This window comes from Quercus robur, chromosome 10 (genome assembly GCF_932294415.1).
Source record: "Quercus robur chromosome 10, dhQueRobu3.1, whole genome shotgun sequence".
In the NCBI taxonomy this organism is placed as follows: domain Eukaryota; kingdom Viridiplantae; phylum Streptophyta; class Magnoliopsida; order Fagales; family Fagaceae; genus Quercus; species Quercus robur.
In genome coordinates this window covers 53956769-53970351 of record NC_065543.1, presented here as the reverse complement: position 1 = coordinate 53970351, position 13583 = coordinate 53956769, and the positions used below count along the sequence as shown (strand labels likewise).

Genomic DNA, 13583 nt, shown 5'->3' with positions numbered 1-13583 from the left:
CATTGTCTGGATGAATTGAAGAACTTTGCAGCCAACATCCTTCTCAAGTTGGTGATCAAGTCGTGTATTGGGATCCGCGCAATTGGTTAGTCACGTATTGGGAGCCGTGTATTAAAATGAGAGGTTGTCACTACAGAACAAGTCCAATTGAGTATTGAGGTAAGGATCCAACTGTAAGTTGGTATAAGGTACTGAGTTTCCTTTACTTGTAACCGCTTATTTTGATAATAGTAGATTCTCGGGAGTAGTGATCTTAAAATCACCTGGTGGGTTTTTTGCCGTGTAGGTTTTCCCCATTTGTAAATAAATCACCGTGTCAATTTAATTTATGCTGCATACTTAGTTTAATTGGTGATTTGTTTGTGTTGCCACGTATACTGCATGTTAATTTGATTAATTAATAAACTTGACTAATCAATCAATTAATTTATCACAATGGGTCAATAAATTTTTGGCCCATCAATAGGGACAAAAAGTTTTCACAATCTTTCTCACTATGGAATAGAATTAATAAAAAATGATATTAGACTTAGGGTGTGTTTGGATACCGCTTATTTTGCTGAAACTAAAAAATTATTACTGAAAATACTATAAATAAATGTAAAAGTTAGTTGAAATAGTACAATGGGACCCATAAATAGTGCCAAAAAGTGCAGTGAGGCCTATAAATAGTAGCAATAATAAGCTGAAAAGTGAAATAATTTTCATTTTTCATCCTAACCCAAACGCACACTTAAGATCTGTTTGGATACCGCTTATTACTGAAAACTAAAAACATTATAGCAAAGTAATTTTTAAATGTGTAAATAGTACAATTTTGTTTAAAAAAATACTTGTGGGTCCCGTGAACAGTGCACGGATCTACTGAGTTGGTCTCAAACACAACTGAAAAATCATTTCAGCTCTATCCAAATGTTCACTTAATTATCAGTTATTTAGTCTATATAAACGTGATGTAGTTATAACTTACCATTCCAATAATTGTGAAAAAAAAAAGATAAAATATTATGGATATGTAAGTACATTGGGATGGTGACATGAAAGGAGGGCATTTATAAGGGTAGAAAATACTGTTAGGTATGTACAAAATAATTTATTATGTTGAGTTGGCACATAATGTTGATTGTGGGGTGCACGGCTTTTTGGTACTATGGCCACCTAAGTGATGATTCATTGATCACTACTCTTCATGCAATGACATGGACTACTACCTCTATTAATATGAGCAACAACTGTCCATAGATATATATCAAAGTTTGAGTCAAAGAAAGCTAGGGCTAGGGCTTCACCTTCAAACCTTGCTCCTTCAGTTTTCAATTTTGTGTTTGACACAAAGAAAGAGAAAGTTTTAACCAAAAGAGATAGAGATGGTTTCCACTCACAGTCCCTTGGTCTTTTCGTTTGGCATTCTTGGTATATAGCTATGCTTAAATTCTATCAATATTCTCTCTCTTATTCCTCTGCTTTTTTTTCTTTTCAAGTTGTCTCACGTAACAAAAGCAAAAATATTTCAAGTATGAAAACATATACGAAAACTTAGAGAGTTCTAACTTTTAATATATTACGTAATTCTATATTAGAATAATGGTTAAATAATTAAATTTATTCATTACAAGTGCATGTATATTTCAAAAGCCTACATTTTCTTGATGCAAGAAGCTAGAAGAGCTAAATTTCTCTCTTTAATGTCAATTTTACAGGTAACATTATATCCTTCGTGGTTTTTCTAGCCCCAGTGTAAGTTTCTTGCTCAAATTTTTTTTTTTTTAAAGTTTCTAGCCTCAGTGAAATGAAGTACTAATTACAATAAAATCTTCCAAATCCATTGCAGACCAACCTTTATTAGGGTTTGTAAGAAGAAATCAACAGAAGGGTTTCAATCAGTTCCATATGTGGTTGCACTATTTAGCGCCATGGTTTGGTTATACTATGCATCACTTAAATCTAATGAAATCCTTCTTATTACTGCAAACACAATCGGTTGTGTTGTGGAAACCATTTACATTGCCATTTACATCGCTTTTGCACCAAAGCAAGCCAGGGTACTTAATAAAACTCTCTCTCTCTGTATTTATTGTTATTGTTTTTTGGTACGTACATTTGTTACAATTAGAACCATATATTTCCCTTTCATGCTGAAGTGACCTATCTCAAATAATGCACTAACAAAAAATTTTGGACTTTGGGATTATAGATTTTCACGTTCTCTCTCTCTCTTTGTATTTATTGTTATTTTTTTTGGTACGTACATTTGTTGCAATTAGAACCATATATTTCCCTTTCATGCTGAAGTGACCTATTTCTCAAATAATGCACTAACAAAATATTTTGGACTTTGGGATTATAGATTTTCACGTTGAGGCTTCTTATTCTGATGAACTTCGGGGGATTTTGCTTGATACTTCTTCTCTCACACTTCTTAGCTCAAGGAGAAACTCGTGTCCGAGTTCTTGGTTGGGTTTGTGTAGCTTTTTCTGTGTCCGTCTTTGCAGCACCTCTAAGCATCATGGTAGGGACCTAATCCTACTCTTTTTTTTTTTTTTTTTTAATGGAATCTACTCTTTCTTCTTTAATTTATATTTGAACAATAAAAAAGATACAACTTTATTAGTATAACATAATTTTCACATGATTTATCACCTACAGTACTTCTATTATACACTGATTACACCAGGTGATATTAATAGTTAAAAAAAAAAATGTTATATCGTTTAATTTATTGCTTATATTTTTCACTTATGTTTAACTAACTATCCAGGCATGATTTTACTACTTTTGTAGCGGGTGGTCATACGCACGAAGAGCGTAGAGTTCATGCCATTTTATTTATCACTTTTTCTCACACTCAGCGCAATCGTGTGGCATTTATATGGGGTACTACAGAAGGATTTGTATGTTGCGGTAAGTTCTCGATCTCAGCCTCACAGCCACACAGAGAGAGAGAGAGAGAGAAGGTCCTCGATCTCTGAATTAATAAACAGGAGAAAAATCTTTCTGGGATTCCTGAATTCCTGCTAAATACTATAAAATATTAATGAAATTTTCCACCGTTAACAAAAGTTGTTATAGTTTAAGCAAAAAGAAAACTCTATACCTCTTTTGCTCTTAACTTTGGAGCGAATCCACTAATACTTGTTGGCTGCTAAAATAGTGTTTTATATTCGTGTGTGTGTGTGGTGTATATGTGTTTATATATATATTTCTGTATTTTCAAATTTGTATATATAACATACAAACAAAGTGCTTTGCTTTCTATGTTAATAAAAGCAATCAAAAGATTCTCAAAACGTTAACTGTGACAATACCTTTGTTTTATCAAAAAAATTTACCACATCAAAAAGGTAATAGAAAGTGATGTCTCATCAACTTCTTATTTGAGTCGCGATCAAATTCTCATACAGTGAATGTTTTTCTAAAATAGTGAAATTAATTTGGAAACCTAAGAATTTTATAGCAATGACTATTCCAAAAGATATTTTTCTTAAAGTGCGGGGGGACAATAAAATTATTTTTATTGGTCTGTTTTGGTTAAAAAAATAAATATGTTGTTCAAAAATACAACCAAAAAAACGCACATAAGATAGAGATCTTGAAAATAAACTATAATATTTTAAGTAAAATCCAATTCACCAAGGCAAGTCCTTAATAATATTCTGTCTCTTTTCTTTACAGCTTCCAAACATATTGGGTTTCATCTTTGGGGTGCTTCAGATGGTACTTTATATGATCTACAAGAATTACAAGACAGTTATAGACGATGAAAAGCTATCAGAAAGCAAAGCTGATATTGTAAACCTGAGCATGTCTGAGACAAATGTGTGCTCTCAGCCCAATTCAGATGAAAAAGGGAGTGACACTCAAAATGAGCATGAACAAAAAGATCAAGATGTGAAAACCACGGAAGCATCCAACCAAGGCCAGTTATTATCTGTTAAGTGTGAAGTTTAATTACTCGACTTGTACCAAACCCATCTCCATGCTGTGTTTGGTTTGCTTGTACCTCTCTCTCTCAAGTATTGTAAAAAAATGTGTAATAGAGAAGATGGTGTACGTAATGGTCAGTGTTATTTAATCTTCAGGTGTTTCTCTATGTCTGTGTAATCCCAGTGGACCATGTAATGTTCAAAAAAAGGTGACCGCTTATAATACTACTTCCTTATAACACTACTTCCTTCGTCCTAAATGGTTGGTCTTCTATTTTATTTTGACATATCCCAAAATGTAATCATCTTTGAAAAACCAATAAATAAAATTTCTAATTTATGTTTTATTTCATTTAAAAAGTCAATACTATTATTTCGCTAGAGTTTAAATTAATATGAGTAGTTTTGGTAATTTGAATATTTTTAACTAAAAAATAACATATCAAATGATGTTCTTTAAAGTTGAATTTTCTAAATAAATCAATAAATTGGGACGAAAGTAGTATACATTATAATAGGGTGGATTAATGATTATACAGCAAAACTTGTGCTTAACCTTTATAAGTATGGTACTCCCAGTGAGATTCTCAAAAGGTCGGTTCATTAGTCTATAAGACATGTTGTAGAGCTAAAAGTTTTATATTTAATCCACCATATAGATACAATCAATCTATAGGATTTTTGGGATGTCTTATGGGCATAGAGTAAAAAAAACTAGCCAAATGTTTGGACATCACTTCATTATATAAAAAAAAAAAATAAAAAAAAAAAATATAAGTACAATAAGAACTTATAATCTCCATAATTATTATTCTTTATCATCGAATCAAGACATTAATAGATTTTTTTTTTTTATGTAGACAATATTTGATTTCAACTCACTTATTTGATAACAAAAAACTTTATTAGTTATTCAAAAAAACTATTAGTTTTTTTTTTCTTTTTTTGAGAACCAATAAGTTTACATTTAAAAAACACAATTAAGTTTACAATTTTTTTTTTTTTAAGAATCAATTAAGTTTACAAATTAAGTAGCTAGTTAGAGCCATATAGACCCAACATAACGACTCCATCAAGGGCAAAAACTAATAATAAAAGCCTGAAAAGCTCTCATAAAAAATAAAAATAAAAAAGCCTGAAAAGCATATTCATCCTTTTTTTATAGAAGAAAAGGCATATTCATCCTAATTATGCACGTGTTTTCAATTCGACCATAGTTTATCATCTCCAACTATGTGTTTCTTTCATTGTTATTTTCCATGTATAGATCGTAATAAACCTAATAAATTCAAATATATATCGTGTTATGGATATAAATTTTAAATTCCATCAGTCTTGCACAAAGTTTCTGTACTAGCAGACAATAATCTCAGTACATGACTACAGGAGTGGAAACTGGAAAGAAACCAATCTTACGTCAAAATAATAATAGAAAATTTCGAATGTACCATTAAATTCTATGATATTCGCATATAATCACCCATATCATGGCCTCCATGAATTGTGTTGTTTATCTAGACCAAAAACAAAATAGTTGGAGAACTACTTGAGTGCATGCAGTAGAAAGAATAGTCCTTAGAACTTCGTAGTTCTAGGGCCAAGATTCAATCTTAAGAATGGTAATGAGTCAAGATGATCAGGCAACAATAACAATTTTTTCTATTTTTTTGATAATACGATAGTTGGAGGTTAAAAGATTTGAATTATGGATGTCTCTATTAAAAATACTAAAAAGTTTTAGTTGTTTGTAAAAAAATAATTGAGGGTTTTTACATAGGTCAGCCATTAATGTAAGTAACAATTTCATTCTTGAAATTTTAATGAACAATTAACCCTTATATTTTAGCTTTGTAACAAATTAAACATTATCCTATGGTATTTTCCATCAAAGACTAACGCATTATTTAATTACATTCTGTTAATTGAAGTACACAATAAATTTGAATATATTGTCACTCAGCATATTGTATTTATATACTTGAGAGTACAAAATTAGATTGTGGATGGATTAAAAAAACACTTAGGAGCTAAATACAAGGGTTAAGGTTTGTGTAAAATGCCCCCTCAAGTTGAAGAGTCTTGAGAAGAGAGACTCAACTTATCATGTAGGAAGAAAAATCTTAGTGAAAAGAATCCTTTTGGTCATGATGTATTGATGTCAGCCAGTTAGTCGATATGAAATAAAGTCGTAAGGCATTATGGGCGACTTTGTCATGAACAAAATGGAAGTCAATCTATCTTCAAGTGTTGGCATGAAACACAGGGTTTGCTATGAGGTAATTAGGTCCTAAGTACATTATCACATTGAAGAATTGGAGCATGAGGAAGGACCAGACCAAGCACAGACAATAAATACTGGAGCCATGAAAGCTCAGTCGTAGTATCAGATAAGGCCTTGTATTTAGACTCAGTTGAGGAATATGATGAGTGACAATATATTACTTTTAGAGGACTAGGAAATGAGATTCTTACAAAAAGATGGCAATGGCATAACCACTGATAAGCACCAATCAATGGTGAGTTCTTGGAGATGAAAAGGTCAAGATGTGTAATGTGCTTGAGATACCAACGAATGTGCATGCCTGACTACGACCTAGTATTACTCATCTATTGGGATGTGTTGATTAAACCTGTTGGCGTCGTCGCCTTTTTGAACATCCCCACGATCGAGTGTTACATCAGATTCATGCATATCACTTTGAGTAATAATATCAATTTGCTAAAACCTAAAATAATGGTTAAATGATTAAATTCATCGTCACTAACAATTTAACTTTTGAGATAAATGGTAATTATCATAGTAACAGAGCATAGTTTCACTTATTAAGAGGAATTTAGCTCAACACATGAGGAATAGTGTTGAAATAATGGCTAAATGATAAAATTAATCATTTTCTAATCACATAAGTTTTTGGTAGGTAAAATGTAACAATTAAAAATTTATGAACTAAATTGTGGATAAGACCAAATCACTAATATCTAACACAGAGGATTAGCAACAAGTTGTAATTATCTCTAAAAAAACACAGAGGATTAAAGGAAATATATATCCAATAAAATGATATTAAATTTAGTAATTGTATTTTACTATGATTTCTTGATATTTAACAGGTAAAAAGTAACGTATATAATCAAATAGTGGAATTGAAGAACTACTACTAGGGTTACTAAAAAAGAATTGGTTAGTGTAATATTAACCAAAAATTACACCATAAAGCACTTATTAGTGGAAGCCCCTCCATCTGACTTTCCCTTCAAACCAAGGGACAAAACTTGACGCAATGTTAATTATTCCTTATTTGTTTTAAGGAAACAAAGTAATATGAAAAAATAGAATAATCATAAATTATTCCTTAGTGCACTAACACGCTACTCTAGCTAGAGAATGATTCTCCCTTTTACAGTAACCTTTATCTATTAATTATTCTGATCAAGTCTTGTTTTTTGAATGGTATAGGAACATATTGATTCTAAAATGCAAATCTACCATTTAAAAAAAAGATTTCCTGTTTCAAATGTAATAATTTCAGTGTAAGGGAACCTTTATAGAGTTTCCTTTTTCCTTTTTTATTGGCATGACCTCATTTAACCATTGTATTAAAAAAAAAAATTGAAACCAAAATGCTTATTCATCATCTTAACTCTTAAGGAACCTTAATTTAATCCTATATTCTTAACCTGCCCATCTCTCTTAGGGTACAAATCAACCTTTCCACGCACATATATGTCCTAATTTATAACTTTTCTTTTCTTTTCTTTTCTTTCTTTCTTTTTTTTTTTGCTGAATGACAAAGTTTAAAGAATTATCATCATTTCCAATGGGAAAGCATTAATATTGTCAGCCAGTTTATAAATGAATGTCACCGTTAAAACCCACCAACACACAAAAAAACCTGAAAATAATTTATAGCTGTGTTAAGTTCATGCATTTCGAAATTCGCCCCCAAGGCTCGAACCCCCCAAAGAAAGTGCCTTTTATGGGGCTCTTTAGCTGTTGATGGGCCCTATTGAAGTTTTCAAGATTATTTCTGTCTCTGAAATTAGGAGCAAGTGAATCAGTGATGTCAAAGTTTTTAAAGAACTGTTACCAATTCCAATGGAAAATACAATATTGATGTCAACTAGGCTTACCAATGTCACCAATAAACCCCCACTGAAAAACACATGCACCGAAAGAAAAATACTGTAAAACATTTATAGCTGTCTTCGCTCTTCGGTGAAGTCCTTGCATGTCAATCTTGTTTTTAGCTAGCCCTGAAAATATCAAAGAGAATCAATGGATTAAAATGGTATTTATTAGGCACTCTTTTGTTAATGATTTAAAAAGATGTTAGTCTCTCTATAGGAAAACATCCCCTTCGCTTGTAATAATTGTAAGCATGCATGTAAAGCTTGTTTCTAGCTAGCCCTGAAAATATCAAGAGAAATAATGGATGGATTAAAATGGTATTATAAGGCTCTCTTTTGCTAAATGATTTAAAAAGGATGTTAGGCTCTCTATAGGAAACATCCCGTTCACTTGTACACACAATTTGGGAAGACATGAAATAATTGTCAGCATGTGAGTAGGAAGTGGCTACGAGATTCTAAAACTAGGAGTACACAGAAAACTAATACAAAGACAGAAATAACAGTACCTAGTATGTGAAGCACGCGGTTGATCAACAAAGAAAAGGTATTTCTTGGCTGGACAGCAAAGACAGTGTACATCTTCCATCATGATGAGCCTCTAATTCACAACTTGATTGTTTTTTTATACCAAATCAGTAAAAATGACTAGCTCAATCCCCATCAAGTGCGATTACACATCAAAAAGTATATTAAGGGACTCTCCATGGGGAGAGGAATTAAGTCTTAAAACTTGTCTCATACTGTCTTGGCTGGACAGCAAAGACAGTGCACATCTTTCATCATGATGTTGAGCCTCTAATTCACAACTTGATTGTTTTTTTTTTTTTATGCCAAATCAGTAAAAATGACTAACTCAATCCCCATCAAGTGCGATTACACATCAAAAAGCTTATTAAGGGACTCTCCATGGGGAGAGGAATTAAGTCTTAAAACTTGTCTCGTACTGTACAAGAGAATATGCCATTTTAATATAGGCCCCACCTTGTATATATCTTCTTCTCTTATTTTGTTTTTTTAGAATGACAGAATGAAATACTTTTTATGAAGGGCATGTTTCTTTTGCATAATACTGCGTGTTTTTTAACTAAAAATGTAGGTTTAACTCATGTTTTGTTTGTAAAACAAAACATACTGTGTGGAACGGAAGAGTATATGTCTTTTTATGAAATAAGAAACATTATGATTGCAGCTACTAACATATCACACATGAAAAGGAAAAGGGTAATGCTGCAGATACAATACTTTCATTACATTTTTTACAACAGTTAAACTTAACAAGTTTTTTATACTAATTCTTATATAGTATTATTTTTTTATCTACCAATAATAACTTGTTACTTTAACAACTGAAAATTTGTTGTGCCTCTAAACCTATCGAAAAGAAAATACTAGGGCTTTTTTTAAGAGAAAATATATGGACCCAAAAAATTTTATACCCAATTGATTAATATGACAGATTATTAGCGGTAATAAAAAAATAATGTCAATGATAAGTTCAGATAAAAATCAATAAAAATTTGTCAATTTAACTATTGTAAAATTTATATGTCTTTAGTATTAATTTTTTGTTAACGGGACTATTAGACATTAGTTAAGAAAGAATTAGTAAAAGGGACAAAAGTTAATTAAAATGTGAACTTTTAATTGAAAATGGTGCAATTGTCCATAAAAAGTAGCTCGAATGTATTGGATTTTTTCATCTTTAAGAAATTCCCTCAAATCAATGTGTAAGACAGATAATAAGTTTGTAGTAGCTGTAAGCCAAACATCACTTCACACAAATATAACCAACTCCCAAAAAAAACTGTTTATAACTACAAGCTAAAAATATATGTAATAAGTTCACATTGCTTACCCATTTAGAGTATAATACTATAATCTAATCTCTCTTCTAGTCATTGTCATAGAATTAATATGAGAATTTTATTGAAACATTAGATAACATATGAAACCTTTTGGTTTTGGTCATTGCATAATTATTACTGTCATTTGGTTTGTTAAATGGAGTTTTTTTTTTACCTCGTCACCATATGAATATTCTTAGATGAAGCAGAGCTGCACCATGATACATTTCATGGAAGCTTCAAGAGCTTAATAAGCTCCTAGTTAGAACTTCACTGGAAACCTCCAAAACCACGACACATCATAAAGGACTTAAGTGGGACCAATGGCATATGTTTGCATACTAAGAATTGGAGAGATTATGACTTAATTTAGCTACTGTATAGTTTTGTTAGATTAAAGGAAACTAAGTGAGGCTCAATGGGCTACAATTCAGACTTAACAAATAGACAAAAAGCCGAAAGTTACATGATGCTTCACACACACTCAAGTTGCAACTTGACCATTCCCTACTCACTATAAATTCACTCTCGCCCACACCTTGTAAACTCGTACCATTGTCAATTGAGAGTTAGTAGATAGCAGCTAAGCATTCTCTTGAATACTTCAGCTATTGAGAGATAGAGAGAGTATCAAAGGTCTTTAGGCAATTGTAGTTAAGGAGGATTTTTAGTTTGTGTTTGAAAAATGGCCCCTCACCAAACTTTGACTTTTGCTTTTGGGCTACTAGGTACGTAGTCACAAACTGTAATTGTATGTGTGTTAGAAAATTTAAATTTATTTGCTTGAAAACATTATTTTGGATATTCTAACATCATATACTTCAATGCAACTTTGTGCATGCACATTCGTTTTTAGTCCGTTAAGTAATTTAATGGACATGCATTGCTCATGACATTCATATTTCAAAAATTCTCTCCTAACTATTTGGTATATGAAGTTGTAGCTAGGAAGGTGATATATGACTATGCAAATTCTTCAAAGAACTAATAACATACTTTGTTATTCATGTTTTCTAATTGTTGCAGGCAACGTCATTTCATTTATGGTCTTCCTAGCTCCACTGTAAGTGCTGCTTTAGCTCACTGTTTTTTTTTTCTTTCCAACTCAAAGTTGACTAATCAATGAGAAAGGGTCTAAATATATGATTCAATGTTTTGGTTTTCGTTGCAGGCCAACATTTTTTCAAATATACAAGAAGAAATCTACTGCAGGATTTCAATCACTTCCATATGTGGTAGCACTCTTCAGTTCAATGCTGTGGATCTATTATGCATTGCTTAAGATGGATGCAAAGCTTCTCATCACCATAAACGCAGTTGGCTGCATAATCGAAACAATCTACCTCAGCGTCTTCGTATTTTATGCAACCAAGAATGCCAGGGTATAAAAATATAGATTTCACAACTTTTTCCTACTAAGTTGTTAAGTTTCTTCTTTAATTATCAAAATATATTTGTATTCTAATTGAATAATGGTCTAAATCTTTCAGATCCTGACTGTGAAGCTTCTCCTTCTGTTAAACGTTTTGGGGTTTGGCCTCATGCTTCTACTTACTCTCTTCCTGGCAAAAGGCTCCCAGCGTTTACAAATTATTGGATGGATTTGTTTGGTATTCAACCTATGTGTATTTGCTGCCCCACTTTGTATCATGGTGAGCCTTACTTCAAAGAATATATGTTTCTTTTGCTTTATAAAGTTTTTTCTTGGACCTATCTTATTTTTGTGAAAAATGACTCATGTATTTACAACCATCATTTATTCTGCAGAGACAAGTTATAAGAACCCAGAGCGTGGAGTACATGCCATTTCCTTTATCTTTCTTCCTGACCTTAGGTGCAGTGATGTGGTTCTTTTATGGCCTTCTTCTCAAGGACCATTACATTGCTGTAAGTGCATTACAAACCTCCAAATACTCGTCAAATTTTACCATATAGATTTTACAACTTATGTGTAACTTTTAAATCAGTTTATAAATATCTTGTAGTGAAATTGATAGTAACTTTAGTATTATCCTTCGTTGTTTTTTATATTGTTATTAACATCATTCTTTTATTTTTTATTTTTTTGCATAATCAAAAGCTTCCAAATACTGTGGGATTTATCTTCGGCATAGTTCAGATGAGCCTCTACGTATTTTACAAGAATGCCAAAAAGATGAAGGAGCCGAAGCTGCAACAATTATCCGAGCACATCATTGATGTAGTTAAGCTAGGCACAATTGGGTGTCCAGAACTGAATCCTGTAGCTGCACTTAAAAATGTTAATGGAAATGACCATGCAAATGGAGATATAAGTGAGAAGGAAAAAGCAGAAGAACCCAATAAACGCAAGGATGATCAGTCAGCTGTTAACCCTTAGCCTTTTCAAGGGGACGTACTTGTGGTTTTAATATTATTGTACTTTGCTAGCTAGCTATCCATGGTATTGGTCTAATTAATGACTGTATGTGTTTCTAAAGTTTAGTTTGCATGTTGTAGTGTGTAGGGTTTTAGTCATTTAATTAGTGTTTTATGAGGGAGAAAATATAAGATATTTCAGATGTATGTATTCTTTCACTCATATAAGGATAAGTCTCACATTTATGGAGCTCACCCTCATGTGAGTATAAGAATACAAATATCCGAAACACCTAATATTACCTCTTTAAAAAAGTACTTGTAAGTCTTCAAGGAAGGCAAGGGTCTCTCTCTGTAATTTTATTTGTCTTTTTATCATGCTAATGCAATGCAAAAAAGCTAGCTAATTTATTGACCTTAACTGCTTTATTCTAAGCAGTACTACTTGTCATGTCTATGAGGTGAAAGGCCATGCAATTATATATATAGTTTCCACATACATGAATTCCAAAGCTCCATTATTGCATATATGTCATCCTATATTAATTAACTTTCTGAGCCTTTCACCAAAAAAAAAAAAAAAACTTTCTGAGCCTTCTCAGAAAAAGAGGGGAGCATTCCAAGTAAATTTAGCAATGAGTTGCATGCCAACTTTATTTCAGCCTTTGGCTTTAATTTCACAGTTAAATAATAATTGTTATTTCCCATGAGTTTAAAACTTTCCGTGTACAATTTCCTAAATATCTTAGATTTGATCAGTGAAACACATCAAAAAAAAAAAAAATTCTTATTTGTAGACAATTAAATTTATCCATATGATTTAATAATTAACACAACTATATTGTTTGAAAAAATTAAAGTATAATATGTAAAGAATTATACCTAAATTTACCCCTCCTACTCAAGTATAATATGTAAAGGATTATACTTAAATCTACCCTTCAATCTAAATTTTGTATTTGACGTGACGACAATAAACTTTACCAAACTAACTAAAATCCATATTCTCAAACATGTGCGTGCATGTACATATATATATATATATATATATATATAAGCTAACTATAAGTATTCACTACTTGGCCAACTTTGTTTCCCTTTACTTTCATGACCAAATTGCTCCCACTGTCCCTCAGTACCTGGACTGTTGGACATATAGGCTGCCTCTTTTATAGGTAGTTGACCTTAAAACCCGAGATGCAAGTGTATAGTAAATGCCAAAGTTGCATGCAATAGTTTAGGTTCACGCACACTACTTGAAATAGTACGTAAAGCTTGCACGCACTAAAATTAATTACTAAATTTCTATCCCAAATATTTAAAACTCATATCAGGTCAAAAGAAACGT

At 31.8% G+C, this 13583-nt stretch overlaps 2 protein-coding genes across 2 annotated transcripts; both read left to right on the top strand.

The window, feature by feature from the left end:
• The first annotated feature begins 1266 nt into the window (after positions 1-1266).
• On the top strand, positions 1267-4275 carry LOC126702994 (bidirectional sugar transporter SWEET12-like). Its single transcript, XM_050401877.1, has 6 exons — positions 1267-1413; positions 1701-1737; positions 1832-2042; positions 2348-2509; positions 2782-2901; positions 3673-4275. The coding sequence occupies exons 1-6, from the start codon at positions 1368-1370 to the stop codon at positions 3946-3948; spliced, it is 852 nt and encodes a 283-aa protein (XP_050257834.1). The 5' UTR covers positions 1267-1367; the 3' UTR covers positions 3949-4275.
• A 6160-nt stretch (positions 4276-10435) lies between these two features.
• Positions 10436-12656, top strand: LOC126703143 (bidirectional sugar transporter SWEET12-like). The gene is made up of 6 exons (XM_050402062.1): positions 10436-10626; positions 10925-10961; positions 11070-11280; positions 11389-11550; positions 11666-11785; positions 11979-12656. The coding sequence occupies exons 1-6, from the start codon at positions 10584-10586 to the stop codon at positions 12255-12257; spliced, it is 852 nt and encodes a 283-aa protein (XP_050258019.1). The 5' UTR covers positions 10436-10583; the 3' UTR covers positions 12258-12656.
• Positions 12657-13583: the final 927 nt, after the last annotated feature.

Bases quoted from the DNA above. Each gene is read 5' to 3' on its own strand.
- LOC126702994 (XM_050401877.1), top strand. From the start codon at position 1,368: ATGGTTTCCACTCACAGTCCCTTGGTCTTTTCGTTTGGCATTCTTG. The intron at 1,738-1,831 runs GTAAGTTTCTTG...AATCCATTGCAG, and splicing joins GTGGTTTTTCTAGCCCCAGT to ACCAACCTTTATTAGGGTTT. The intron at 2,902-3,672 runs GTAAGTTCTCGA...TTTTCTTTACAG, and splicing joins AGAAGGATTTGTATGTTGCG to CTTCCAAACATATTGGGTTT.
- LOC126703143 (XM_050402062.1), top strand. From the start codon at position 10,584: ATGGCCCCTCACCAAACTTTGACTTTTGCTTTTGGGCTACTAG. The intron at 10,627-10,924 runs GTACGTAGTCAC...TAATTGTTGCAG, and splicing joins TTTTGCTTTTGGGCTACTAG to GCAACGTCATTTCATTTATG. The intron at 11,786-11,978 runs GTAAGTGCATTA...CATAATCAAAAG, and splicing joins TCAAGGACCATTACATTGCT to CTTCCAAATACTGTGGGATT.